The sequence below is a fragment of the Giraffa tippelskirchi genome, chromosome 3 (assembly GCF_054371585.1).
Source record: "Giraffa tippelskirchi isolate mGirTip1 chromosome 3, T2T-mGirTip1v1.2.pri, whole genome shotgun sequence".
NCBI classification, from domain to species: Eukaryota; Metazoa; Chordata; class Mammalia; order Artiodactyla; family Giraffidae; genus Giraffa; species Giraffa tippelskirchi.
The window spans coordinates 160,413,483-160,439,008 of record NC_137277.1 but is presented as its reverse complement, the minus strand read 5'-3'; the positions used below and the strand labels follow the sequence as shown (position 1 = coordinate 160,439,008).

Genomic DNA, 25,526 nt, shown 5'->3' with positions numbered 1-25,526 from the left:
TCCCCTTTTTACAGTTGAGTGTTTAGTTTTGTTTTTTTTTCTCACTAGTTTTCAGGCACGCCATTTTTCAAAGATTTTAGAAACTGAATCATTTTTTAACAGGCATCAGCTGACAAACAGGATGTTGATCCCTTATTTAAACAGAGCTGTAGTTAAAGCCGAGAAGCAAAGGCAGAGGAGATGTAGGAGAATCGAGGTGACAGGGTAGCTGCAAACAAAGCTTTCAAAAGGAAAAAAAAAAAGGAAGCAACAGATGAAGCCAGAAATCTGCTGTTCAGAGTTTGGAGAGAATTTCTCAATGACCTGGGTAGAAGGAAGTTGTAAAGTGTTTATCAGTTGATGAGAAATTCTGTCACAGTATAGGTTCATCTCTCCTTAAAAGCGGTGGCGGGGGTTGAGGGGGGAGCGGGGAGTGGAAATGTCAGAAGCTACAAAGTCTTAAAGGAAACATCTTGTAGTGAGACACTGAGAAAAGAAAAATCTAAGAACAGCAAAATAATCCCTCTCTCTGGCTGGTAACAGGCCGCTGAGCAGCCTTCATTCTGCAAGCTCTCTGAAGAGAGTTTCTTGATGGGTATTATACTCCATTCTTGAAAATTCTTGCAGTGACTATCACTGAGCCAAGACTTTGATGCAAAACGCCTGTACCCTGGCTTCCCTGTTGCTCTTTCCTTCTGTTTTCTAAAAGAGACAGAGTAACTCCTTAATAATAGATGGGATACTCTGCTACATGGCTCTATTAATGATGTTTCTGGGTTTCAAACCTTATTCCTGTCATTTATTATTATTATTTCTTTCCAAGAGTGTAGATTTTTGGAGCTGGCAATAGGCAACCTCAGGGCAAAGAAAGCTCTATAATACATCTCTGTCTAGACATACACTGAAGTGTGGAGTAGTGCCTTTACTTTGGAGTGCGGGAATAAATCATGCAGAATTGTTCATGAATGATTCATGACTGTCTATATGATGTTTCTGGGGTGGTAACAGAAAAGCACCAACCTTGGTGCAAATTGGTGTTCTAAGGAAAGGAGGCTTGATGCACTCCTTCCTATGATGCTGGCCTGGCTATTTGTATCATAACACAAGTGCAGTGTGCGTGCGAAGTGTCAGGTCCAACTTGTCAACACATTAATTTTGGAAATGACAGTTCTTTCTTGATGATGGGAAGTGCTTCCAGGGAGGAGAGGCTTGGCAATTTTAAAGGAAAACCCAGTGGGTGAGATGAAAGAGATGTATGCCCAGAGGGCAGACCTGTGACTGTGTGATGGTGAGGCCTCACTCCCTTTGGATCTCAGGGCTTCTGATCCTGCCTGTCCCCAAGGGCTCGGAGGCTCCCCAGAGCCACACTCACAGCCAGATCTTGCCTGGCAGAAAACCACTCTCTACTGATTATTCTAGACCACTGGTTCTCAACCAGGTGAAATCCTGCCCCCTCCCTTACACCTTGGGGACATTTGACAATGTTCAGAGACATTCTGTTATGACAGTTAGGGGCGCTGCTCTTGGCATTGAGTGGATAGAAGACAAGAATGCTGCTCAACATCATAAAAAATGCACAGGACAGCTCCCAGTGACAATTAATTGTCTGGCCCCAAATGTCAAGAGTGCTGAGGTTGAGAAACCTTGCCCAGGAAGGCAACATTCTGCTGGAGTTATGGTCAAGCCCAGGTAGGGGTGGGAGCAGAAAAGGACAGAACATCAATAATGAAGATAACCTTCAAGGTTCCTCAAGGACCCTACCAGATCTGTGCCAGGGTTTTCAACACAGGAGAGTGAAATAAGCAACTAGCTACGCTGTGTGGTTTCAGAATTGCTCAGTTTGCACTTGAATCGAGGTGGCATCAGATACCCTGTGTGTTTTATTTATTTATTTTCCTGTTACTATACTAGCAGCATTGCTAGGGCAACCTTGAGACTCTTCAAAGTTTCACTTTAATTGCTTAGTATCTAATATATACATTTTAAAAAAATGTTCAACAAATGGAATTGTATTGTGCAAGACCCACTCTACCCTAATCTTTAATTTAAATCAGCACTTAAGGTGGAAAGAGTGTCCTGAATCTGTGTTTTAGAGGGCTGAGTGGTCATTGGTATAACATGGCAAACACAGTCCTGAACTAGAAAAACTGCCTGCATACAAGTACTGGCTTTCAGCCAGATCTGAACTCAAGAGCCAGAAGTGTTCAGAAGGCTTCAGATTCACAGTGGGGCTGTTCACCCTGGTTCTGGTATTTATCGTGCCAGGTGACAGAGGGGGTTTAGAGTGTGTTTTGTTATAAGCTGAACTTAAATTCAACATCATGAGAAAGCCTAGTGTTTAATGCTGCAGTTTTGGATACCTATCTCCCTTTGGATTCTTTAGTCAAGCTCATGGTATTCTTCACATATTAGTTTTTGATTGGCAGTTTCAAGGTTTTGTGAATGAAATGTGTGGGTTGTAAGAATCGAATTGTGAGCCATCACATAATGCTCGAAGCACCAGTTCCCCACCCAGCCCAGCAGTGGACTCTCTCAGTGCACCTCTCTCTTCTCCCCTGCAGGGCAAGATTCACTCAAGGGGAGTGACTGGCTGAATGTTTTTGCATCTTCCTAATCAGGAAGGGTCCTTACCCTGACACTGCTTTCCGGAAGGTTAACACAACTCAAAACCTTCCTGTGCAGTTAAATCTGGCCCCTTAGACTCTAAAGAGGAAAAAAGAAATTACTACCAGAGAAAAATGCCATGTTTACAGAAGAGTAAAACTGGAGTAAGTCGGTAGATGGTGAGCTGGCAGGCCAGAGGTGTCACCATAGAAGAAGCCTGTTCAAGGCTATTTCTTTCTTTTTGTTCCAGAAATCCAGTGGTCAAGTCACCATCAAGCAACGATAATTACAAAAGCGGTTTCAATAGCTGTATACTATGTATATTTTGTATAGCAAGAAAGAAAGAGAGAAATTTCCTCTTAGTAAAATATTCACTTTTGTCAACCCTAAAAGGTTTTGCTGGTGACCCTGTTGTAGCTGGCAGGAGTTTGTTTGTTTTGTCTTGTTTTGAACATGTGCCGTCTGGAAGCCATAGCCTCATTTCCTAAGAGCTCGTCGTCAGGTGGGAATCGGTTCTACACAGTCTGCTTGCCTTGGCATTCACGTTTTGAACACTGAGCAGGCTTCCACCAGTCCCCGTTGTGACAGTGACAGATGTTACATTCATCCACTTTCACTTCAATGCCAGCCGGAATGATCGTCGTTCCTGCAAAGCAGTTTGGACCTGAAACACATATATAAGCTGATTAGTTGACTAGGTCTGAGAGACTCCTTTTTTTTCGTCCCTCTCCCACCCAGTTTAAAAAAAAAAGAATCCAATCCCCAAAGCCATGAATGAGTAGTTCAGACTACTCTTACCAGCGCATCTTTAAGGAATTGTCTAGTCATCTCCCTTAAATGCAAGCTTTTAACTTCTGCTGTCTTTTGCATAGAGCTCTTATTCCGCATATGTGTCATGCATTCAAAAAAAAAAAGTACCAATACTCAAAAAAGAAAAAAAGTCTTAATATCTATTACCGAGTACATGCATTTTTCTAAAGTAAGATATGGATTAAAGTCTATTTGCTTTATTCTCTGAGTGTTAAGACTGCCAGAGTGTCCCCTGAAACCTGAATGAGGGTCTAGCATGGTCAGCATCATTGTCTGTGCCCATGGCCTGGCCTTTCCCTTCCCATAGTAGGTATGAGACAGTGAACTTGCTCATTCCCTGGTTTCAGCACCTCCCCGAGCCCAGTTCCTGGAATCCCCAGCTTGTTTCTTGATAATAATGAATAATGCATGACCAGATGATTTATTCATGTCCCAAACAAACTTTGTTAGAGGTTCATTTGATTTTTATAAAAGGAGTTCTTTTAATCTGCTGGCTATCTAATATTTTTTTTTTAGAGAATGACTCAAAGGGTTGGCTTTTAAAGTCAGCAGGAATTTTACTTTTGCAGATTCAGAAAAGCTTTGCTCAAAATGTCACTTGGTTGTTTAGATAAATGTGTTTAAAATTCACCAATCTTTTTTTAACTTCTTGTTTTTCTCCCCTTTCCCTTCAGTTCAGTTCAGTTCAGTTCATTTCAGTCGCTCAGTCGTGTCCGACTCTCTGCGACCCCATGAATTGCAGCACACCAGGCCTCTCTGTCCATCACCAACTCACGGAGTCTACCCAAACCCATGTCCATCGAGTCGGTGATGCCCTCCAACCATCTCATCCTCTGTCGTCCCCTTCTCCTCCCGCCCCCAATCCTACCCAGCATTAGGGTCTTTTCCAATGAGTCAACCCTTCGCATGAGGTGGCCAAAGTATTGGAGCTTCAGCTTCAACATCAAACCTTCCAATGAACACCCAGGATTGATCTCTTTTAGGATGGATTGATTGGATCTCCTTGCAGTCCAAGGGACTCTCAAGAGTCTTCTCCAACACCACAGTTCAAAAGCATCAATTCTGCGGCGCTCAGCTTTCTTCACCGTCCAACTCTCACATCCATACATGACCAACGGAAAAACCATAGCCTTGACTAGACAGATCTTTGTTGGCAAAGTAATGTCTCTGCTTTTAAACATGCTATCTAGGTTGGCCATAACCTTCCTTCCAAGGAGTAAGCGTCTTTTAATTTCATGGCTGCAGTCACCATCAGCAGTGATTCTGGAGCCCAAAAAAGTAAAGTCTGACACTGTTTCCACTGTTTCCCCATCTATTTCCCATGGAGTGATGGGACCAGATGCCATGATCTTAGTTTTCTGAATGTTGAGCTTTAAGCCAACTTTTTCACTCTCCTCCTTCACCTTCATCAAGAGGCTCTTTAGCTCTTCTTCACTTTCTGCCATAAGGGTGGTGTCACCTCCATATCTGAGGTTATTGATATTTCTCCCGGCAATCTTGATTCCAGCTTGTGTTTCTTCCAGCCAAGCATTTCTCATGATGTACTCTGCATAGAAGTTAAATAAGCAGGGTGACAATATACAGCCTTGACGTACTCCTTTTCCTATTTGAAACCAGTCTGTTGTTCCATGTCCAGTTCTAACTGTTGCTTCCTGACCTGCAAAGAGGTTTCTCAAGAGACAGGTCAGATGGTCTTGTGTTCCCATCTCTTTCAGAATTTTCCACAGTTTATTGTGATCCACACAGTCAAAGGCTTTGGCATAGTCAATAAAGCAGAAATAGATGTTTTTCTGGAACTCTCTTGCTTTTTCGATGATCCAGCGGATATTGGCAATTGGATCTCTGGTTCCTCTGCCTTTTCTAAAACCAGCTTGAACATCTGGAAGTTCACGGTTCATGTATTGCTGAAGCCTGGCTTGGAGAATTTTAAGCATTACTTTGCTAGCATGTGAGATGAGTGCAATTGTGCGTTAGTTTGAGCAATCTTTGGCATTGCCTTTCTTTGGGATTGGAACGAAAACTGACCTTTTCCAGTCCTGTGGCCACTGCTGAGTTTTCCAAATTTGCTGGCATATCGAGTGCAGCACTTTCACAGCATCATCTTTGAGGATTTGAAATAGTTCCACTGGAATTCCATCACCTCCACTAGCTTTGTTCGTAGTGATGCTTTCTAAGGCCCACTTGACTTCACATTCCAGGATGTCTGGCTCTAGGTGAGTGATCACACCATCGTGATTATCTGGGTCGGGAAGATCTTTTTTGTACAGTTCTTCTGTGTATTCTTGCCACCTCTTCTTAATATCTTCTGCTTCTGTTAGGTCCATACCATTTCTGTCCTTTATCGAGCCCATCTTTGCATGATTTGCATCTTTCCCTTACTTTCCTTTTATTTTCACTCTTTCTAATTTTTGTTTTCTTTTAACCCTCCCAGTGTAAAAATGCCAGTGTTCAGTATGGGTGATATTATTTCTCACATTCAAATGGGATAAAGATTGCTTCCCAGGTGCAATGAATTATAGTGGGGTAGTACAAATTGCTCTTTCCTAGAAATGATTTGGTGTAAACCTCTGACGTACATATTTCAATAAAGAGAGCACTGAGTTGTGTCAACTAGTGATTTATTCACCCAACATTACTGGCCACTTGCCATAAGCACTAGAGAGTAACATGGCAACACACATCAACATCAGTGCCCTACTTTCACTTTCTTACCACTTGATAAGAATTTATGAGACGATCTTTACTATGAAGTAAATGAAATCAGGGCTGATCTGTAGTTCATTTCATAATCGGAAACTTGCTTTTCTAAAAATGGTAATTATTACATTATTTCTCACCCAGAACTGTTTAATATGCCACAGGTTTAATCGCCCTGATTTCAGAGCTCTTGGAGCTCAATCGTGCATGTGCTCACCAGCGGTGTTTGTATACCTGTGCCTTTCCTTCACTCAGGTGGACAGATTCTTGGGGTGTGTGCCTGGGTGTGAAGAGTCCGTGAGAGTAGGAGGGATATACTGGATCCACACTGATAATTAAATGGTTTAGCAAACTCTGTGTCCTCACCCAGGAGTGTGCTCCTTGTTAAGATGCTATGGTTAAAAGCTCTTGGCCATCTTAATTGCTGATTACTTAAGGGTCACTGTATCAATTTTAAGTCTTAGGATTTAGGTTATGGTTTGATAGATTGAACTGTCTTTGGGACTACACCTCCCTGGAAAAATTCTGCACTAAATCATGAATTTTTTCTGTTATTAGAGAACTTGGGAAAGAGATATTTTCAGTATGTAGCTGGTTTTCCCATGGCTGCTATTGACAGGCCGCTCTCAGTCTTGCTGGTTCTTGGGTGGATAGGGTCTCACCATAGCCACACATGCTTCAGAAGATAAACTAGATGGACTCTAATTCCTGGTTTCCCAGAACCAGCCCAGAGGAGCCAGTAGTTTCTCTTTCTCCACTTCCTGATATCTAACCAGCTGTTTTCACCCTAATTGTATACACCCTGATTGTATACTTTGCCAGACAGGAAAATATTTTTTTCTAAACAGTGGTTCCAAAACAAAGAATTCCATGAAACAGAACAAGTAGAAAGGTAGAATATTATCTAGAAAGAGTTTTCCCAACTTCATGAAAGGATTTGGAAATCTGTCAGTAGAATCTTAACTGTGTGTGTGTGTGTGTGTGTGTGTAGAGTCACACTACTGGCTCACTGGGAGCAGAGAGAGATGAACATCTCAAGAGAAAAAGGCAGGGAGGGATCTTGGTAAAAAGACTTCTGGTAAGTCATCTTGCTTAGAACTCTGGTTTTCATGTCTGCCCCCTTTCAGCATATATTGGTACCATACAATGATCAGATATTTGATCAGACCATATACATCATTTCTTAAAAGTCATGTAGAATTCCTGCATTCTCAGCTCAGGAAATATATTTTTTATTTATTTTCAGTTGAGGGGTAACTGCTTTGTAGTATTGTGTTGGTTTCTGCCAAATATCAACCTGAATCAACCATAGGTATACATATGTCCCCTCCCTCTTGAACTTCCCTCCTCCCTCCCTACCCACCCCACCCCTCTAGGTTGTTACAGAGCCCCAGTTTCAATCCCCTGAGTCATACAGCAAATTCCCATTGGCTGTCTATTTTACACATGGTGATACATGTTTCCCTATTACTCTCTCCATACATCCCACCCTCTCCTTCCTACCCCCCACCATGTCCATAAGTCTATTCTCTATGTCTGTGACTCAGCTCAGGAAATACTAATTGCTATTGACTGATAGAATACAAAGCTGACTCTTTTGCAGTTTGCCAGGATTCACCAAATTACTGCCTATAAATAACATAGTAATCTCTGGACAGTCTGCTTGGCAGCCAGGGGTATTATACAGAATCAAAAACTGTTTGATCTCATTAACAGTGATTTTAGTAGCACCTGTCTGAGAACTTCAGCTGTAACTAGAGCAAACTTCAAGTTTGCTGTTAATAGTCTTATCTGCTTAAAAGTAACTTCGGTAACTGTCAAGCACAATGGTTGACACTATTTAGAAATTTTTCTGGTCTTGGATCTTTCACCTTAATGTTGGTGACAGTAAGTACTAATTTGCTTTCAGCATGTGAGTATCTTACATGAATACCTCAAAGAAGAAATCTATGTTTCTATATATTCCCTTACTTTGACTGGGGGTGGGGTGGGGTGCTGCTTTTCTTCTGTCTTGGTTTAGGTGAAAGAATGTCTCTTAGAGTGATCTCAATGGCAAAAGCAACAAATTTTAATGCAGAAAACTTGGAGAGACTCCAGAGGGGAATAGTGAAAATGATTAAACTGAAAGCTGGCAAATAGGACCTCTGAGAAAAGATTAAAGGGATTGGAATTATTTAATCTAGAAAGAGAAAACAGAGGTATGACTCAATAACTCTCAGGGAATGAAGGCTTATTATGTAAAGAATGGTGACCAATGTTCCTTCTCTCTTCTGTCACCTGGAATAAGAGGAAATGGAGATGCACTGATTCTCAAGGAATTGGAAGCACACACACACTCAAATAGCTCAGAGAACTGAGAATTAAGTGTGTCAGTTGCCAATAGTGTGGTGAGGTCTTTTCTTTCAGAGATCTCAAAGAACATATGAGGTCTCATCTGTCAGGTAGATTGAAATCATAAGCTCCTTGAAAACAGAAACTAAGTATCTGTTGATTTCTGGTGGTCCAGGACTAATACTGTGTCTTACAAATATTAAAAAAAAACCCAGTATGTGCTTGGTTGGGCTTCCCTGGTGGCTCAGTGATAAGGAACCTGCCTGCCAATGCATGTTTGATCCCTGGGTGGGGAAGATCCCCTGGAGAAGGAAATGGCAGCCCACTCCAGTATTCTTGCCTGGAGAATCCCATGGACAATGGAGACTGGTGGGCTACAGTCCATGGGGTCATAAAAGAGTCGGACATGACTGAGTGACTAAACAATAACAAATATGCTTGCTTAGCTGAATGAAATAGTATGAAGTAGCTAGTTATCTACTGGAAGCAAATTACTTTCTGAAATTTCAGATCAGGCCTAAGATAAATAGTTATCAAGCCTCATCCTAGTAATATAGAAATATTTATTAATTAATGGAAACAGTGAACATCTGCTTAATTGACTATGCCAAAGCCTTTGACTGTGTGGATCACAACAAACTGTGGAAAATTCTTAAAGAGATGGGATTACCAGACCACCTGACCTGCCTCTTGAGAAATCTGTATGCAGGTCAAGAATCTACAGTTAGAACTGGACATGGAACAACAGACTGGCTCCAAACTGGGAAAGGAGTACATCAAGGCTGTATATTGTCACCCTGTGTATTTAACTTCTATACAGAGTACATCATGAGAAACGTTGGGCTGGATGAAGCACAAGCTGGAATCAAGATTGCAGGGAGAAATATCAATAACCTCAGATATGCAGATGATACCACCCTTATGGCAGAAAGTGAAGAGGAAATAAAGAGCCTCTTGATGAAAGTGAAAGAGGAGAGTGAAAAAGCTGGCTTAAAACTCAACATTCAGAAGATGAATATCATGGCATCTGGTCCCATCACTTCCTGGCAAATAGATGGGGAAACAGTGACAGACTTTATTATTTTGGGCTCCAAAATCACTGCAGATGGTGACTGCAGCCATCAAATTAAAAGACGCTTGCTCCTTGGAAAAAAAGTTATGACCAACATAGACAGCATATTAAAAAGCAGAGACATTACTTTGCCAACAAACGTCCGTCTAGTCAAAGCTATGGTTTTTCCAGGAGTCATGTATGGATGTGAGAGTTGGACTCTAAAGAAAGCTGAGCATTGAAGAATTGATCCTTTTTAACTGTGGTATTGGAGAAGACTCTTGAGAGCCCCTTGGACTGCAAGGAGATCCAACCAGTCCATTCTATAGGAAATCAGTCCTGAATATTCATTGGAAGGGCTGAAACTGAAACTCCAATACTTTGGCCACTGGATGCAAAGAACTGACTCATTGGAAAAGGTCCTGATGCTGGGAAAGATTGAGGGCAGGAGGAGAAGGGGACAACAGAGGATGAGATGGCTGGATGATATCACCGACTCAATGGACATGAGTTGAAATGAAGTAAGTTCTGGGAGCTGGTGATGGACAGGGAAGCCTGGCATGCTGCAGTCCATGGGGTTGAAAATAGTCAGTCATAACTGAGCAACTGAACTGAACTGGGAACAGTTATAATTTCCTAATCACTTACTTCATGCCAGGAATTTGTCTCATTTAGTCTTCCCGATAGACCACATAAGATGCATATACTTATTCTGAGGACACTGAGCCTCAGAAATAGAAACTAATTTGCCTGAGCTCACATATCTAAGAAGAGGCATCAGTGGGACATGGACTCAGACCTGACCTGTAGGAAAGGAGGCGGAGCCTCGGAGTGCACTGCGATTCTGAGCTTCTGATGAGAATTTGGGAACTTTGTTGGCTTTAGTTTTGAGGATGCATATTAGGTTAGAAGCTTGATGGCTAAAAAGAAGTAAGGCTATTTTCCTATAGATCTTTGTCAGATCTCTCAAAAATTTACTAGTTTTATATTGGGTATCCATATTAGATTAGTGTATCTATATAGTCGCCAGAAAACTTAATTCATGTAAAAAAGAAATTCCTTCTGGAGCAGATGCCTGGACACGGAGGCTTTGGCTTTCCTTTGATCTGCAGTGAAGTTCCCATTGGAACTGGAGGTAGACCAGCTAGGAAGCAGAATGAAAGTAGACTTTGACTCAGGAGACCTGGTTCAAGGTGTGGTTCCATGATTGATCCTCTACATCACTTTAGGCAAGCACTCTATAACGCAAATATGGATGGAAGTCCATATGGTCAAGTCTCAGAAAGGATTCATAGTTTTGAAAATGCAGTAAGATTGGAAACGCAATTTATATCTTTACTGGGAGTTGGAGCAGGATGGGAAGAAGGAAAAGCAGGCTAAGGATTCTGTTCTATGAGAAAAATTTTCCATGAAACACATTTTTTTTCTATTATTCTATACTTCTCTAAGCACCTATTTTGCATACCTAAAAATAAAAATAGTTTTGCAAATGTTTTTTCCTATTATTCATAAGAAATCTCATAAGGAAGACCAATATATGGAATACAGAACAGCAGAGCTTCTCTGGTGAGGTGGCCATGGGAATTCTGGAGTTCTATCATTTCAGAAGAATTTTTTCCCAACTTGCCACCTAAATCTTGCAGAGGTAGTCCACGAGGCATCTGCATAGAATAGTGATCAGAGAAAAAGGCATCTGGAATGATCTCCTCCAGCATCAGTAATCTAAGAAACCAGAGAATTAGAAAGGATTCTGTCATATTTGAGGTTGTAAGAACAGCAGGTTTGCTTTGCCACTGAAGTTCTCTTTCTTGATAAGCCCTGAAATGTTCCTCATAACAGGTGTGTAGAGACTATATGGAAAAGAAAGTCTGTAGCTACTCAGATCACACCTCCTACAGATCTGTGTTTGCTTATGATGTTAAAATCACTTCTGTTGTATGAGAGAACAAATATGTAACCTGAAATCAATGTTCTCAAAGAGATACTCTCAGAGCTGTGGTAGATGCTAACAGAGAGTTTGACCAATGGGTTTATGGAAAGACTGTGTATGGGGACAGGGGAAGAGGGGGGAGGGTATGACCCATTGAGGAAGTTAAAAAGCCAGTGGGGTTACAATGATAAGTGCAGTGAGAAGTGGCTGGGAAAACAGTGGTACTTACTTTGGAGCTGGGGGCACCTATTGTCTTGCAAGAACCATTGTTAAGTAGTCAGGAATTTTAAAACCTGCTGATATTATCTTGGTAGCTTGAAATTAACATATAGGAAGTATTTATGCCAGTAAAAGCAGCAAATGCTAAAAATAAAGATTTTAACTGCTTCTCCCCCCACCTGAAATCCAAATCATATAATCATCTATTAATATATCACCAGGTTAGGGCTTATTCTAAAAGCAATTGGAAATGCCTGAAGTATTTAGGGATTTGTGTGCGTGTGTGTGTATCTGTATGCATGTCAACATCTGTGCATATGCATGCATGTGTATTGCCAGGAAGTAAAGACTAATTCCATAAACTGCACCAGTGTCACCACATGATTGGTCCACAGTGCACCCATCTTTGGACTATATGTGATATGTCTTGATGAATGTAGGGATCTTTGAGATTGCAGACAATGAGTACAAACTTCGCACGCCTTGGCACTAGTGAGATGGTAAAAACATCATTTTCTCCTTTGCTCTGAGGCTTTAACAGTACTGCTAAAATGCTGGGGTAGTATTAAATTAGCATTGGCAATTAACACATTGGCTTGAATTAACTGATCAGATTATCCCTTATAGAAAGTAAGATCCTAAGGCACTATGAAGTATGCAAATTGATCTGGAAGAAGGAAAATGTTGCAAGGAGGGAACAGTTAATTTCTAGGATAGTTTAGTCAGAGTCTCTTAGGGGATGAGGGTCATGTTCAAGCTGGTGGAGATACTGGGCTATTTGGGGAAATGGAAGATCCTATCAGTCAAGCAAAAAATCAATCCTGGAAAATTCAAGCATAAAAAGCACTAATTAAGGTTGTATCTAGAGAATATCCAATATAGGCAAGCTTGGAGGTAATACAACTGGTTGTTGTTCAGTCACTAAGTTGTGTCTGACTCTTTGTAACCTCATGGACTGTAGCATGCCAGGCTTCCCTGTCCTTCTCCCGGAGTTTGCTCAAACTCATGTCCATTGAGTCAGTGATGCCACCCAGCCGTCTCTCTGTCACCCCTTTCTCCTCCTGCCCTCAACCTTTTGCAACATCAGGGTCTTTTCCAATGAGTCAGCCCTTTGCATCAGGTAGCCAAAGCATTGGAGCTTCAGTGTCAGTCCTTCCAATGAATATTCAGGGTTGATTTCCTCTAGAATTGACTGGTTTGATTTCCTTGCTGTCCAAGGGACTCTCAAGAGTCTTCTCTAGCACCACAATTTGGAAGCATCTGTTCTTCAGTGCTCAGCCTTCTTTATGGTCCAACTCTCACATCTGTACATGACTACTGGGAAAAAACATAGCTTTGACTAGATGACTTTTATTGGCAAAGTGATGTCTGACTTTTAATACACTGTCTAGGTTTGTCATAGCTTTTCTTCCAAGGAGCAAATGTCTTTTAATTTCATGGCTGCAGTCACTGTATGTAATGATTTTGGAGCCCAAGAAAATAAAATCTGCCACTATTTCCATTTTCCCCCATCTGTTTGCCATAAAGTAGATATAAACAGTAGCAAGGACCAAAATCATGCCACAGATCTGACCCAGTGAAGATATACTCCTTGGGTGGAGACATAGCAGCCTGCTCCATCAATATTTCCAACCCAGGATCCTGGATGTTGCTGTGAGATTCATTGGCAGAGCTGGCTCTCTGACAAGCCTTGTCAGGATGGAGATTATGTAGTTCTTCTTGAAATCACTAGCTTTCAATGGAAAGTATGCAGTGGGTGAGCCTGGAGACAGAGCCCAGTCAAGTCCTTGCACCTTAGCTGTAGGAGAGCCTGGGTCATGGATACCTGCATTCTGGCACTTGTAGCTTCTCGAGGGAAAAAGAGGCTTGCTTCATATATTGAGGATTCCCCAATCACAGGAAGGAGGCTGTTCATTTCTGATGCTAAAATGGACTGGGAAAGGGGTCAATAAGGGCAGACTTCATGTGCTTCAACATTTTTCTGGGGCTGACTGTCAGTATGTTGGTCTAGCAACCAGGTTAACAGAGTAAATATTAAGAACAAGACCGCTCTAAGCATGAATGATACAGCTGTTAAGACAGAGTTTCTGCCCTCACAGAGTTAACATTCTAGGAGAGGTGATGAATCAGACAAACAGCAGAAAAACAGGACATTTCAAGTCATTCTGTGCTATAAAGAAAATAAGCAAGGCAGTGTAGTTGACCTAAACTCAGGAAAGGAACATTCTTCTGAGTTTACAGAACATGTTTTATATGTCTTTGTAGAGCTGTGAGATGTCATCCTGAATCCCATTGCATACGTGAGGAAAGTGAAGCTCAGAGAGATCAAGCCACCTGCTGAAGGGCAGAGAGCTAAATGTTGGGAGAGCTTAAACGTCCATCATCTTGTTCTGACTGCTTTCCTTGAGCAGAGGCTTTTTTATGTGTGCTATCACTTAGTGCAAATGTCAGCCAGAATGATACCCTCTCCTGTTTCTGACTTCCTAGCTTGCTCTTTTTTTTTTTTTTTTAACTTCTTATTTGATATTGGAGTGGTGGCTCAGACAGTAAAGAATTTGCCTGCAATGCTGGAGACATGGGTTAGATCCCTGGGTCAGGCAGATCCCCTGGAGAAGGGAATGACAATCCACTTCAGTATTGCCTAGAGAATCCCATGGACAGAGGAGCCTGGGAGGCTACAGTTCATAAGCTTGCAAAGAGTCAGATAGGACTGAGTGAGTAACACTTGTACTTACAGTTGATTAACAATGCTGTGATAGTATCAGTGAACAGCAAAGGAACTCAGCCATATGTATACATGTATCCATTCTCCCCCAAACTCCCCTCCCATCCAGACTGCCACATAACATTGAGCAGAGTTCCCTGTGCTATAGTAGGACTGTGTTATCTATTTTAAATAGAGCAGTGTGTACATGTCCATCCCAAACTCTCTAACCCCAGCTTGCTCCTGTAGGAAGCTCAGATAAGATCCAGATCCAATTAGCAACACTGAATTCATTGCACACTTGAGGGGTTCTTTTTAAGAATTTTCATGCATTACCGTACTTCCTCCTCCCATGATTTACTATTTTTCTGTGTTTCATAGGTGAGACAACAAGACACAGAAGTGTTGAGTGACTTTCTTAAAGTCATACAGCTAGTGAGTGAGTGAGCTGGGACCCAGAGCCATTTTTTCAGGCTCTGTCCCAGAAGTCAGTCTTCCTGGGTGTAGGAGCTACTCTTCACTTCCTCTAAGTTTTAATAGCACCCACCTGCCACCCTGGGATAGTGTGGGATGGATTTGACAGAAAAGGCTAGGATGTTTAAATTCCTGTGTTAGACTGTGTGTGTCAGAGAACTCAGTTTGGTGCTCTGTAATGACCTAAAGGGGTGGGGTGAGGGGTGGTGGGCAGGAGGCTCAAAAGGGAGGGGATGTATGTACACTTATAGTTGATTCTTGTTGTGGTACAGCAGAAGCCAACGCAACATGTGTACTTTGTGCTTAGTCGCTCAGTCGTGTCTGTCTCTGCGATCCCATGAACTGTAGCCCGCCAGGCGCCTCTGTCCGTGGAGATTCTCTAGGCAAGAATAGTGGCGTGGGCTGCCATGCCCTCCTCCAGGGGATCTTCCCAACCCAGGGATTGAACCCAGGTCTCCTGCATTGCAGGCGGATTCTTTACTGTCTGAGAGCAATTATCCTTCAGTTTAAAAAAACAGTGTAGTGAGGGTGGGGAGGGATGCACACATGTGTAGGCAAAGGGGGTGATTGGAAAGAGGAAGGCCATTCTACACAAGCCCTGTGGGGCAGAGAGTGGAGCCCTGCCAGCAGCATTGTTCAGCCTCTTCTCTGTAAGTGCAAAACAGGAATTGCTCCCAAGAAGCGGATATGTCTGAGAAAGAGTGTGGCTCTGATCGTCTCCAAAGGCTGCCAGCCTGGCACTGAGATTCCTCAGCAGGAGGTGCCCTGTTCTTGTTGCTTGTTGACCTAAATCCTCGTTACAGTCAAGCCTCCTCCTTCACAGAGATTCGGAAAGCCAGGCTGGTCATGACCATTTTATAGATACTTCTGGATTATAAATTGGTATATGGTGTCCCTGAAAATCCACCTTCTGACAACAACTTCATATTGCTTACCAGCCCCCCCTTTTATTTGAGTATTGCAATTTCTGGCCTTGATTTGAAAATTTATTATTGATGCTTGGTGTCTTTCGGAAATTGTCTGTAAACGATATTCCTGCTGCATAAATGAGGCAGATTCCTATTGTGTAAGGCCATAAACATCCTATATTTATTTGGCAGGGCATCTAAATGATTGCTACAGAGAATACTAGGCTTATAGGCATCCGTCTGGGATTGAATTGGATTGTATTATGTTCCTCCTCTTAACCAATTTTAATTCTCTGTTTCCTGAAGTCTGAGAGATGTTTTTGGGCTACTGAAAAGCAAATAGGCTTCTGATCAGGTGAACCCATTTCCGACTATTAAAACCTTGGAGAAAATGTTTCTAGAAACCAGTAATTAGAGCTGATGGCAGTGAAAATGGAGCTAAGTGACTGAAACCTCCCCAGTAACATGTTGCAATGGCCCTTTTAGGCCTAGACAGAGAGCAGTGATGAGATTCCAGTTGCTAAAGGGAGTTTTCAGCCTAGAGAATGGAGTGCCTGACTCTACCTGCTTCTAGACCCTCATCCCTACCTGACTTTCCAGCCATTTTATTAAGCCTCAGAACAAAAAGCTTCTTCAGATTAAGGTGACAAGTCAGGAAGGATTGTTTTCCAGAGGCTGCCTGAGAGGTGCCTGTTAATCATTTTATTTGAAAATTCAATATTGCTGAACTCCCACACAAATTTCAGCATGAGGCCTCCGGAGAGTTTTTTGGCCCTTAAGTATGTAAGATTTATAGCATGGGGCTCCAATTAAGCAAAATGCAAAAACTGGAAGAGAGAGAGGAGAGATGCAGTCAGGCTAGACAATGGAGGTAATGGTTGGCTGCTTTTTTCCTAATTTCAGGCAGCTCAGCTACTGTGAGGATCTGGCGCTGTTCACAGTCTGCATTAGCTGGCCCTGTACATCTAGTCTCACCTTCAGAAGGGGGTGTGTGGTCAGAAAATGACTTGGTTTGCTGTTGTATAAAACACTATCTGCTCGGACTGCCCAGTGGTTCAGTGGTTAAGAATCTGCCTGCCAAATGCAGGGGGCACAGGTTCAATCCCCGGACCCGGAAGATTTCTCATGCTGCTGGGCAATTAAGCCCCTGTGCCGCAACAACTGAGTTCATGCCCTAGAGCCCATGCTCCACTATAAGAGAAGCCACTGTAGTGCGAAGCCTGCACAGCAATGAAGACCAAGAGCAGCCAAAAAAAGAAAAACAACCCCACCTCAAACACTATCCACTTAATTTTTGCTTCAAATGATGAAATCAGCTCACCCCAATTTTTCAACCTTAAACCAGATGACCCACTTTTGTTAGACCTTTCAGTGGATTTCAAATCCCTTTCACCTTTCTCCTCAGCAATCCTAAGAGGGGGAAGAGCTGGCAGTACTCTGCCCATCTTACAGCTCAGGTCACTGCGGTTTGAAGAGAGGACATAAGGTGGGTTACTATGTGATTTCCCAGGTGAGGTGATTTATTTCAAAGTGAGCAGACAGAACTCTGGAGTCAGGCTACCCACATCTCAGTCTGCCTCCTGCCATTTATTGCCATCTCCAAGTCCTCAGCCATAAAGTGGGAATGATATTGAAATAAAAAGAGTGTTTACCTAGTGGAGGTTTTGAAGAAGCAAATGAGTTAATGTAACGTGCTTAGAACAGTACCTGTCATGAACTGACAATGTCAGTTGCTGCTTTTTATCATCCTGATTATTATTGTTATGACTTGAGTTACAGTCTGTGCTACTTTGGTTATGAATTCCAGGACCTTTGATTCTTATTGCTTTTTTTTTTTTTTTTTTTTTTAAATATCAGTGAAAAAAGCAATGTGGTTAGTGTCAACTAATACCTTTTGCAAAGTGAGTGGATGTACAACAGTAAGAATCATTCCTATGTGGATTTTCCCCAGCCTTGTTTACTGTTTACCTAGAAGCCAGACAGATGAAGAGAACCCTGAATAGGAGAGAGCCTGCGAGCATGACTGGGAGAGCAAAAGGCAGATATATTAGGCTGAACCAGTTGTTGACTGTGGGATAATTCATTAGAAAATGAAATTAAAGTGATTTGCTTGAACAATACTGACAACTGCTTTCATTGTTGGAAAGAAAGAGCCCAGATATGGTAGGAAAATGTCTAAGGTAAAGGCTAACAAAGAGATGGCAAGCTAATTTAAAGAGAGAATAGGCCGTGATAGACATCTATTGATTGATCAACATATCTAGCTAAAATTTTCTGCTTTCTTATAGCATTTTTCTTAGTGCTTAAAAAACGAGTAAGATGTATATACCCACCAATAACAGAAATAATGATGAGCTATGGTGCCCCAGTTTACAGACTCTTCTGGAGCCATGAAAAGTAATGAATTATAACCTCTAGCTGACTTGCAAGGATTTTCATGAGTTATTATGGAATAAGGAAGGAATTAAATGCAGAAAAGTGGGTATAATATCCTAATTTAATAAAACAAATATAGACAAACAGACTTCTGTGTGTGTTTGTATAGGATTACATGAGAATGGAAGAAAAATAAAGAAGCATAAATACTAAGTGGTTAATGTGAATTATCTTGCCAGAGGAAGGGATTGCTGATGGAGAAGCAGATGGAGATATGACAAAACAAGTGCATCATGAGATATTTGGTTCTGTGTATAACAGTAGAGAATTCTTAGACTAGCATGCATTTTAAAATCAATGTATACATGTGATGCTGTAATTATTCCTGTTTTCCCTTAAAATCTGTTCTTAAAATGATTAATACATTATAAAACTAAGGAAATGTAGCAAAAGTCATAAAAGAGCCCTCTGTGCCCCAGTTTCCCTGAATCGAAAGTTAGCTAGGGCCGTGCTGTCCATGATAGCATCCACTAGCCATGTGTGCCTATGGAGCACTTGAGATGAAAGTGAAAGTGATAGTCGCTCAGTCATGTCTGACTCTTTGCAACCCCGTGGACTGTAGGCTGTCCGTGGAATTCTCCAGGCAGGAATACTGGAGTGGGTTGCCATTTCCTCCTCCAGGGATCTTCCTGACCCAGGGACTGAACCTGGGTCTTCTGCACTGTGGGCAGATTCTTTACCACTGAACCACTTGAGATGAGGCCTGTCCAAAATGAGATGCTCAGTAAATGTCAAAAACAGATGTCAGACTTTGAAGATTTAGTATGTCTTTGAACAGAAGAGAAAAACAGGAAAATTACTTATTAATATTCTTTATATGCAGCATGTGTTGGGCAACAATATTTTGGATATATTGGGTTAAATAAAGTGTATTGTTAAAGTTAATTTCATCTCTTTTTACTTTCTAATGTGGCTAGTGTAGAAAATTGAATTTTAGAAAATTTACTTAAATTTGCAACTAAATTTAGATAATTTAAGATTCAATGTATGACTCACATACTATTTCCGTGAGATGGTACTGGCCTCAAGGAATTACAGAAGGATGAAGACATGTTAGGAGTGGCTACGAGGAAACTAATTTTTACATAATTTGGTAGGAAGAAATGCTAGATGTTGTGGAAAAGGGCATAACTTTTCCACAGGGGTTCTCAAAACATGGGCCCTTGATCAACAGTATACTGTGAATATCTTTGAAATGCAAATTCTCCAGCCCCACAAGACACTTATTGATCAGAAACTCTGGATATGTGTCCAAGATCTGTGTTTCTATGTATTAATAAACATTCTAGGTGATTTTGATGCAAGCTAAAATTTGCTTTAGGATAAGACAGAATTTGGATACAAACTGTAGAAGATAGCATAGTTTGAGTTTTAGAAGATGCCTCAAAATAGAACTTCCCTGGTGGCTCAGACGGTAAAGCGTCTGCCTACAGTGCGGGAGACCTGGGTTCAATCCCTGGGTCAGGAAGATCTCCTGGAGAAGAAAATGGCAACCCACTCCAGTATTCTTGCCTGGAAAATCCCATGGGCAGAGAAGCCTGGTAGGGGACAGTCCATGGGGTCGTAAAGAGTTGGACACAACTGAGTGACTTCACTTTCAAAATAGACTAAGCTTATCCCAATGGCAAAATAGACTTTTAGCAATGAATCATTCCCGAGAAGAAATTCTGAGCAAGAAAATGGTGGTTAAATGGTTCAATTACTTTCAAGTTTCATCATTGGCCTGAGCTGTCTTGATTGTGTTTTTTTGATAAGTGTGAATTTACCCACATGATAGCTTTGAGAATCAAAGAGTCATGTGTGAAACTTGGCATTCAAAACTATTTTGGATACTTTAATGACCTCAGTTTCCAAAAACAAGTTAGTTATCACTGGAAAGAAAATAATACATATTTATTTGGGGGATAGAAACAGGTTGGAAAAGATTGTACTACTCGGTTTTATCTAACTTCCATAGAAAAGATAGAATTTCTTTAAGCAACCAACTTTCTACGCCTGACAGTGAATTTAGTATCATTGTTAAAATTGCCTTCTTTGTTGATGAAAAAATTGCAAACCCATTTTCATTTCCTTAAAATGCTTGAATGAACTCACTGGAATGGAAGTTATGTGTCACTGGAGGGGGTGGGGAGACACATAGGGTATGCTTCCATCAAAGTGGGTACACATAGCCACATGTACACACTATCCACGCAACGTTCTTTATCATGGAGATAAAACAGAAAACTTTCCAGCTTCACTTTCCATGTTCAAAGGCACAAAGTATCTTGCATCAACAACAACAACAAAGTGTGAGCAGGTTATTTCATTAGTGGATCATATGACCAAAGATGCCCTATTGACATTTCCATGATTTTCGTGGTCATGAATTATTAGACATACCATGGGTAAATGAAGACGCAAAGTGACATTTTCTTTAATGTTCATCTAACAGTGCCTGTAGATAGCTAATAACTATGACACAAAAATGGGAACAAGAGTAGTAAAAATAAATAGTCCACCAACTGCATACTGAACCTAGTCTAGAAATACAATGTTGACTAGGCAGGCATATTTCCTTCCTGTATGGACGTGGTGAAAGTGGCTATTGAGTACAAATAACAATGGGATAATGTTTGTAAAAAATAGCACACATGCTAAGGGAATTTAGTTTGGTTTAGAAGTCAGGGAAAGATGTCTTGAAGAGGTGATAGATAATAACAAGAGGGAGAGGTCAAAGGATGTTCACAAACATGTGAACATCTCCAAGTGCAGTAAGAGCTTGACTCTTAGGGAAACACTTGAGGTACTGCCGAGTAGAGAGCTAGGGGGAGGCAGACCAAAGATAAAAGCGGAGACATAAGTAACAGCTAGCTCTTAGTGTTTTAAAAAAACTATTTGGAGTTTGAGATTGCTTTTAGAGGGCCACTGACATAGGATGTCACCAGATTTACTTTTTAACTAGATTCTGCTGGCTTCAATGCAGATTTGGAGCAGAGGTGAGGGCCCTTTTGCAGAAAGTAGGCCGGTTGAATCAATTCTTGCATTCAGTTCAGTTCAGTCTCTCAGTCGTGTCTGACTCTTTGCGACCCCATGAACTGCAGCACGCCAGGCTTCTCTAGGCAAAGGTAAGTGTGGGCTAACCTCCAGTGGTGGCCATGGGAATGGAGAGAAGTAAATAAATGTGAGCAGTATTTAGGAGATTGAATCCACGTGATTTGGTGGTGGAGCTGATGTGCAGAAGGAGGTAGAAGATGCTCCTCAAGTTCCTGATGTGGGATATAGGACGCTGATGAAGGAGCAGGGTTTGGGGGGAAGAGAATGTAGTTAGTGTTAGTGATATTGGATTTACGCACATGTGAGTTACCTAAATCGAGATGAACAGTGGAACAGAATTGACTGAGCTGGGTGAAGAGAGTTGTGTGTCCCTGGTACATGAGCAGTAATTGAAACAGGGGAGTGGATGATGGGGGCCTGGAACTTTGGGATCAGTTCAGTTGAGTCACTCAGTCGTGTCTGACTCTTTGTGAGCCCATGGACTGCAGCACAGCAGGCTTCCCTGTCCATCACCAACTCCTGGAGCTTGGTCAAATTCATGTTCATTGAGTTGGTGATGCCATCCAACCATCTCATCCTCTGTCATCCCCTTCTCTTCCTACCTTCAATCTTGCCCAGCATCATGGTCTTTTCCATTGAGCCCATTCTTCATATCAGGTGGCCAAAGTATTGGAATTTCAGCTTCAGCATCAGTTCTTCCAATGAATATTCAGGACTGATATCCTTTAGGGTGGACTGGTTGGATCCCCTTGCTGTCTAGGGGACTCTCAAGAGTCTTCTCCAACACTACAGTTCAAAAGCATCAATTCTTTGGCACTCAGTTTTCTTTATGGTCCAACTCTCACATCCATACTTGACCACTGGAAAAACCATAGCTTTGACTAGACAGACCTTTGTTGGCAAAGTAACATCTCTGCTTTTTAATATGCTATCTAGGTTGGTCATAGTTGTTCTTCTAAGGAGCAATTGTCTTTTGATTTCATGGCTGCAGTCACCATCTGCAGTGATTTTGGAGCCCCCAAAAATAAAGTCTCCCACTGTTTCCATTGTTTCCCCATCTTTTTCCATGAAGTGATGGGACAAGGTGCCATGATTTTTGTTTTCTGAATGTTGAGTTTTAAGGCAGCCTTTTTACACTCCTCTTTCACTTTCATCAAGAGGCTCTTTAGTTCTTCTTCACTTTTTGCCATAAGGGTGGTATCATCTGCATATCTGAGGTTATTGATATTTCTCCTGGCAGTCTTGATTCCAGTTTGTGCTTTGTCCAGCCTGGCATTTCACATGATGTTCTCTGCATATAAGTTAAATAAGCAAGGTGACAATATACAGCCTTGACGTACTCCTTTCCCAATTTGGAACCAGTCTGTTGTTCCATGTCCAGTTCTAACTGCTGCTTCTTGACCTGCATACAGATTTCTCAAGAGGCAGGTAAACTGGTCTCATATTCCCATCTCTTGAAGAATTTTCCACACTTTGTTGTAATCCACAGAGTCAAAGGCTTTGGCATAGTCAATAAAGCAGAAGTAGATGTTTTTCTGGAACTCTCTTTTTTGATGATCTAACGGTTGTTGGCAATTTGATCTCTGGTTCCTCTGCCTTTTCTAAATCCAGCTTGAACATCTGGAAGTTCACAGTTCACGTACTGTTGAAGCCTGACTTTTAGAATTTTGAACATTACTTTGCTAGTGTGTGAGATGAGTGCAATTGTGCAGTAGTTTGAACATTCTTTGGCATTGTCTACCTTTGGGATTGGAATGAAAACTGACCTTTTCCAGTCCTGTGGCCACTGCTGAGTTTTCCAAAGTTGCTGGCATATTGAGTGCAACACTTTAACAGCATCATCTTTTAGGATTTGAAATAGCTTAACTATACAAAAAAGATCTTCATGACCCAGGTAACTATGATGGCGTGATCACTCACCTAGAGCCAGACATCCTGGAATGTGAAGTCAAGTGGGCCTTAGGAATCATCACTACAAGCAAAGCTAGTGGAGGTGATGGAATTCCAGTTAAGCTTTTGATGTAGGGCAAGAAGAAAGAGAGACTAGTATAGCAGATGGGAGAGTTGGAGCCAGCTATGGTGACTGAAATGAAGTCTCCAAAGGGGAAGGAGGGAAATTTGCAATGCACGGTGTCAGAAGAGTAAAAAGGGAGGGAAATGTTTCTGGTAAGGGCAGTGACAGCAGTGTTGAATGTAGTTGAGACAACAAATGAGATGTGGGCTAAGAGAAGTTCATTGGTGTCTCATAAGAGTAGTCTGTGGAGTAGTGCAGCAAAAGCCAGAAGGTGAGAGACAGGTGGGCATAAAGGAAGCCCTGTCAGTAGCTGAATGAAGCCAGAGTGGAGGGAGGATGTGTAAGATGAGAGAGAGAAATATATATGTTTAAATGCTGGTGAGAGAGTCTCAGTGGGGGAGAGAAGAGTTGAATGTAAAAAAGGTAGGATGTGACAGGGAGATAATTGACAGAACAGAGTCCTAGAGAAAGCAAAAGGGGATTCTGTTCTCAGGTGGGAGATGGGGAACCTCTTCCATTGTGACAGGCAGTGGAAAGCTACAGGAGTTTGTTTCTGATGATTTCAATTTTCTCTGGGAAGTAGGAGGGACACTAATTGGCTGAGAGTGGAAGAGAAGGTGAGGAAAAAGAGAGGGTTGATGCAGTCATTCCAGGGAATGAAACAGATAGCAGCCTGAGGCAGCATAATGAAATTGTGGAAGAGGGTGAGGGTACAGATGATGCTGCTGCCTGCAGTTTGCAGTGGTACCCATTTGATTGCTCCAGTGATCTTCCCACTGGAGCTCAGCAGTAGTGTAGGAGAGTGCCCCAGGCAAAGAACCATGACTGAACGGCCACGTGACATGGAGCAAGTCACTTACTCTCCATTTTCTCATCTGTGCACTGAGCACAAAAAGAGTACACATCCGATAGGATTGTTGGGATTATTAATTTGTTTATATACATAAAGTACTGAAAACAGTAGATAGTGTGGGAGGGGCATAGTGCATGGCATGTGGAACTTCCTCAAAGAGGAATTGAACCCACCTCGCTCCCTGAAGTGGAAATGGAAGTCTTAACCACTGGACCACCAGGGAAATCCAATAGCATACACTTTATGTTAAGTATTAACTATGCTCCAGCTTTGAGGTTTTGTCAGGCATGAGATGATAGGAGTGAAGGAATGGGGAATAACAAGAAAGTGGTTGAAATTGTAGATGGAGGAATTAAACTGGACAACAAGGGAAGTGAGGCCATAGATTCTGGAAATCACTAGATTGTTTTGAATTTACTGGAAGTCCTCCTGTTATGGATTCCTAGCCTAAGAATACAGTATGCTAGTTTTGCCCACAGAATTAGTGTTAATGGAAAATGTGTAATAGTGTCTGAGCTCTGTTATTCCAGCTCCCATTCTATACTTTAGTTTTGGTATGCAATTACATAAGGAATTTACATCAGAAAGATGTTGTTTTGAGAACTTTAGCTCAAAGCAGATCCTGTGTGTGATACTTTATGTTCTAAATTACTGGAAAATGGGAAAGTTTTTTTCAAAAAGAAAAAAAATTATTAGAAGCAATACTAAGGGAATCCCCTCAAGTTAAGGCAATTTTGTTTAAAAGCTGTAAATTTGCCAACTGTTCATGTTCTTTTCCTTGTGGTCCACAATGTATTTTAAGCCAGAAAAACAATCTGTTTGGTCCAGGCTTGAATTGCTGTGGAATAAACAACCTCCAAAAGTGAAATTTAAAAGGAACTCTCTGCATCCCTGATGGGCCGAGGCACTCAAAGGTGTTATTTTGTCTCCAAGAATAGATTCTGTATGGTCATTTAGATCATGCATCAGGACCCTGGACTTTAATCATAAATGTAAATGGACTTTGGGGACCAATGTTTGTTTCCAGGTTGGAAGATTATTGAGGTTTTATATGGTAAAAATATTACTGACAAGCTTAGTGAGCTCTTTGAAAATATGAAAATAGTTTCATGCACTAACAAGCAAATAAATAGAATACAGTTATAGACTAGGGCCTGCCCCCATAGGAGTCTAGAAATTTTGATTTTATTTTTGCCTGGGCAAATGACTTTTTCTAAATTTAGAGGAGACTTTTAGAGGTGGGGAGGGTCGTGAGAAGAGAGATCAGGGTGTTCCAAATCAGGTGTAAATACCACCATTCTTATCTCAAAGATACCCCTGAATCTGCTGTCTTCCCAGGAATTGCCAAGGGACAGATGTCAAAGGTTAAGGATACTTTATCCATTTATTCAAAGGCATTCATTGAAACCTTTCTCTGTGCCAGAAACTGTGCAAATCCCTGGAGATACAATGATATCAAGATATATTCCCAGGAATCAGG

The 25,526-nt window shown here is 41.5% G+C and overlaps 1 protein-coding gene across 1 annotated transcript in view; it reads right to left on the bottom strand.

The window, feature by feature from the left end:
• Positions 1-2,881: 2,881 nt before the first annotated feature.
• The window catches only part of VWC2L (von Willebrand factor C domain containing 2 like), a 178,620-nt gene continuing 155,975 nt past the window's right edge, over positions 2,882-25,526 (bottom strand). The window contains exon 4 of the mRNA XM_081583032.1: positions 2,882-3,247. Within this exon, the coding sequence (XP_081439158.1) occupies positions 3,099-3,247 (149 nt within the window). The 3' untranslated portion in view covers positions 2,882-3,098. The remainder of the gene's footprint in view (positions 3,248-25,526) is intronic.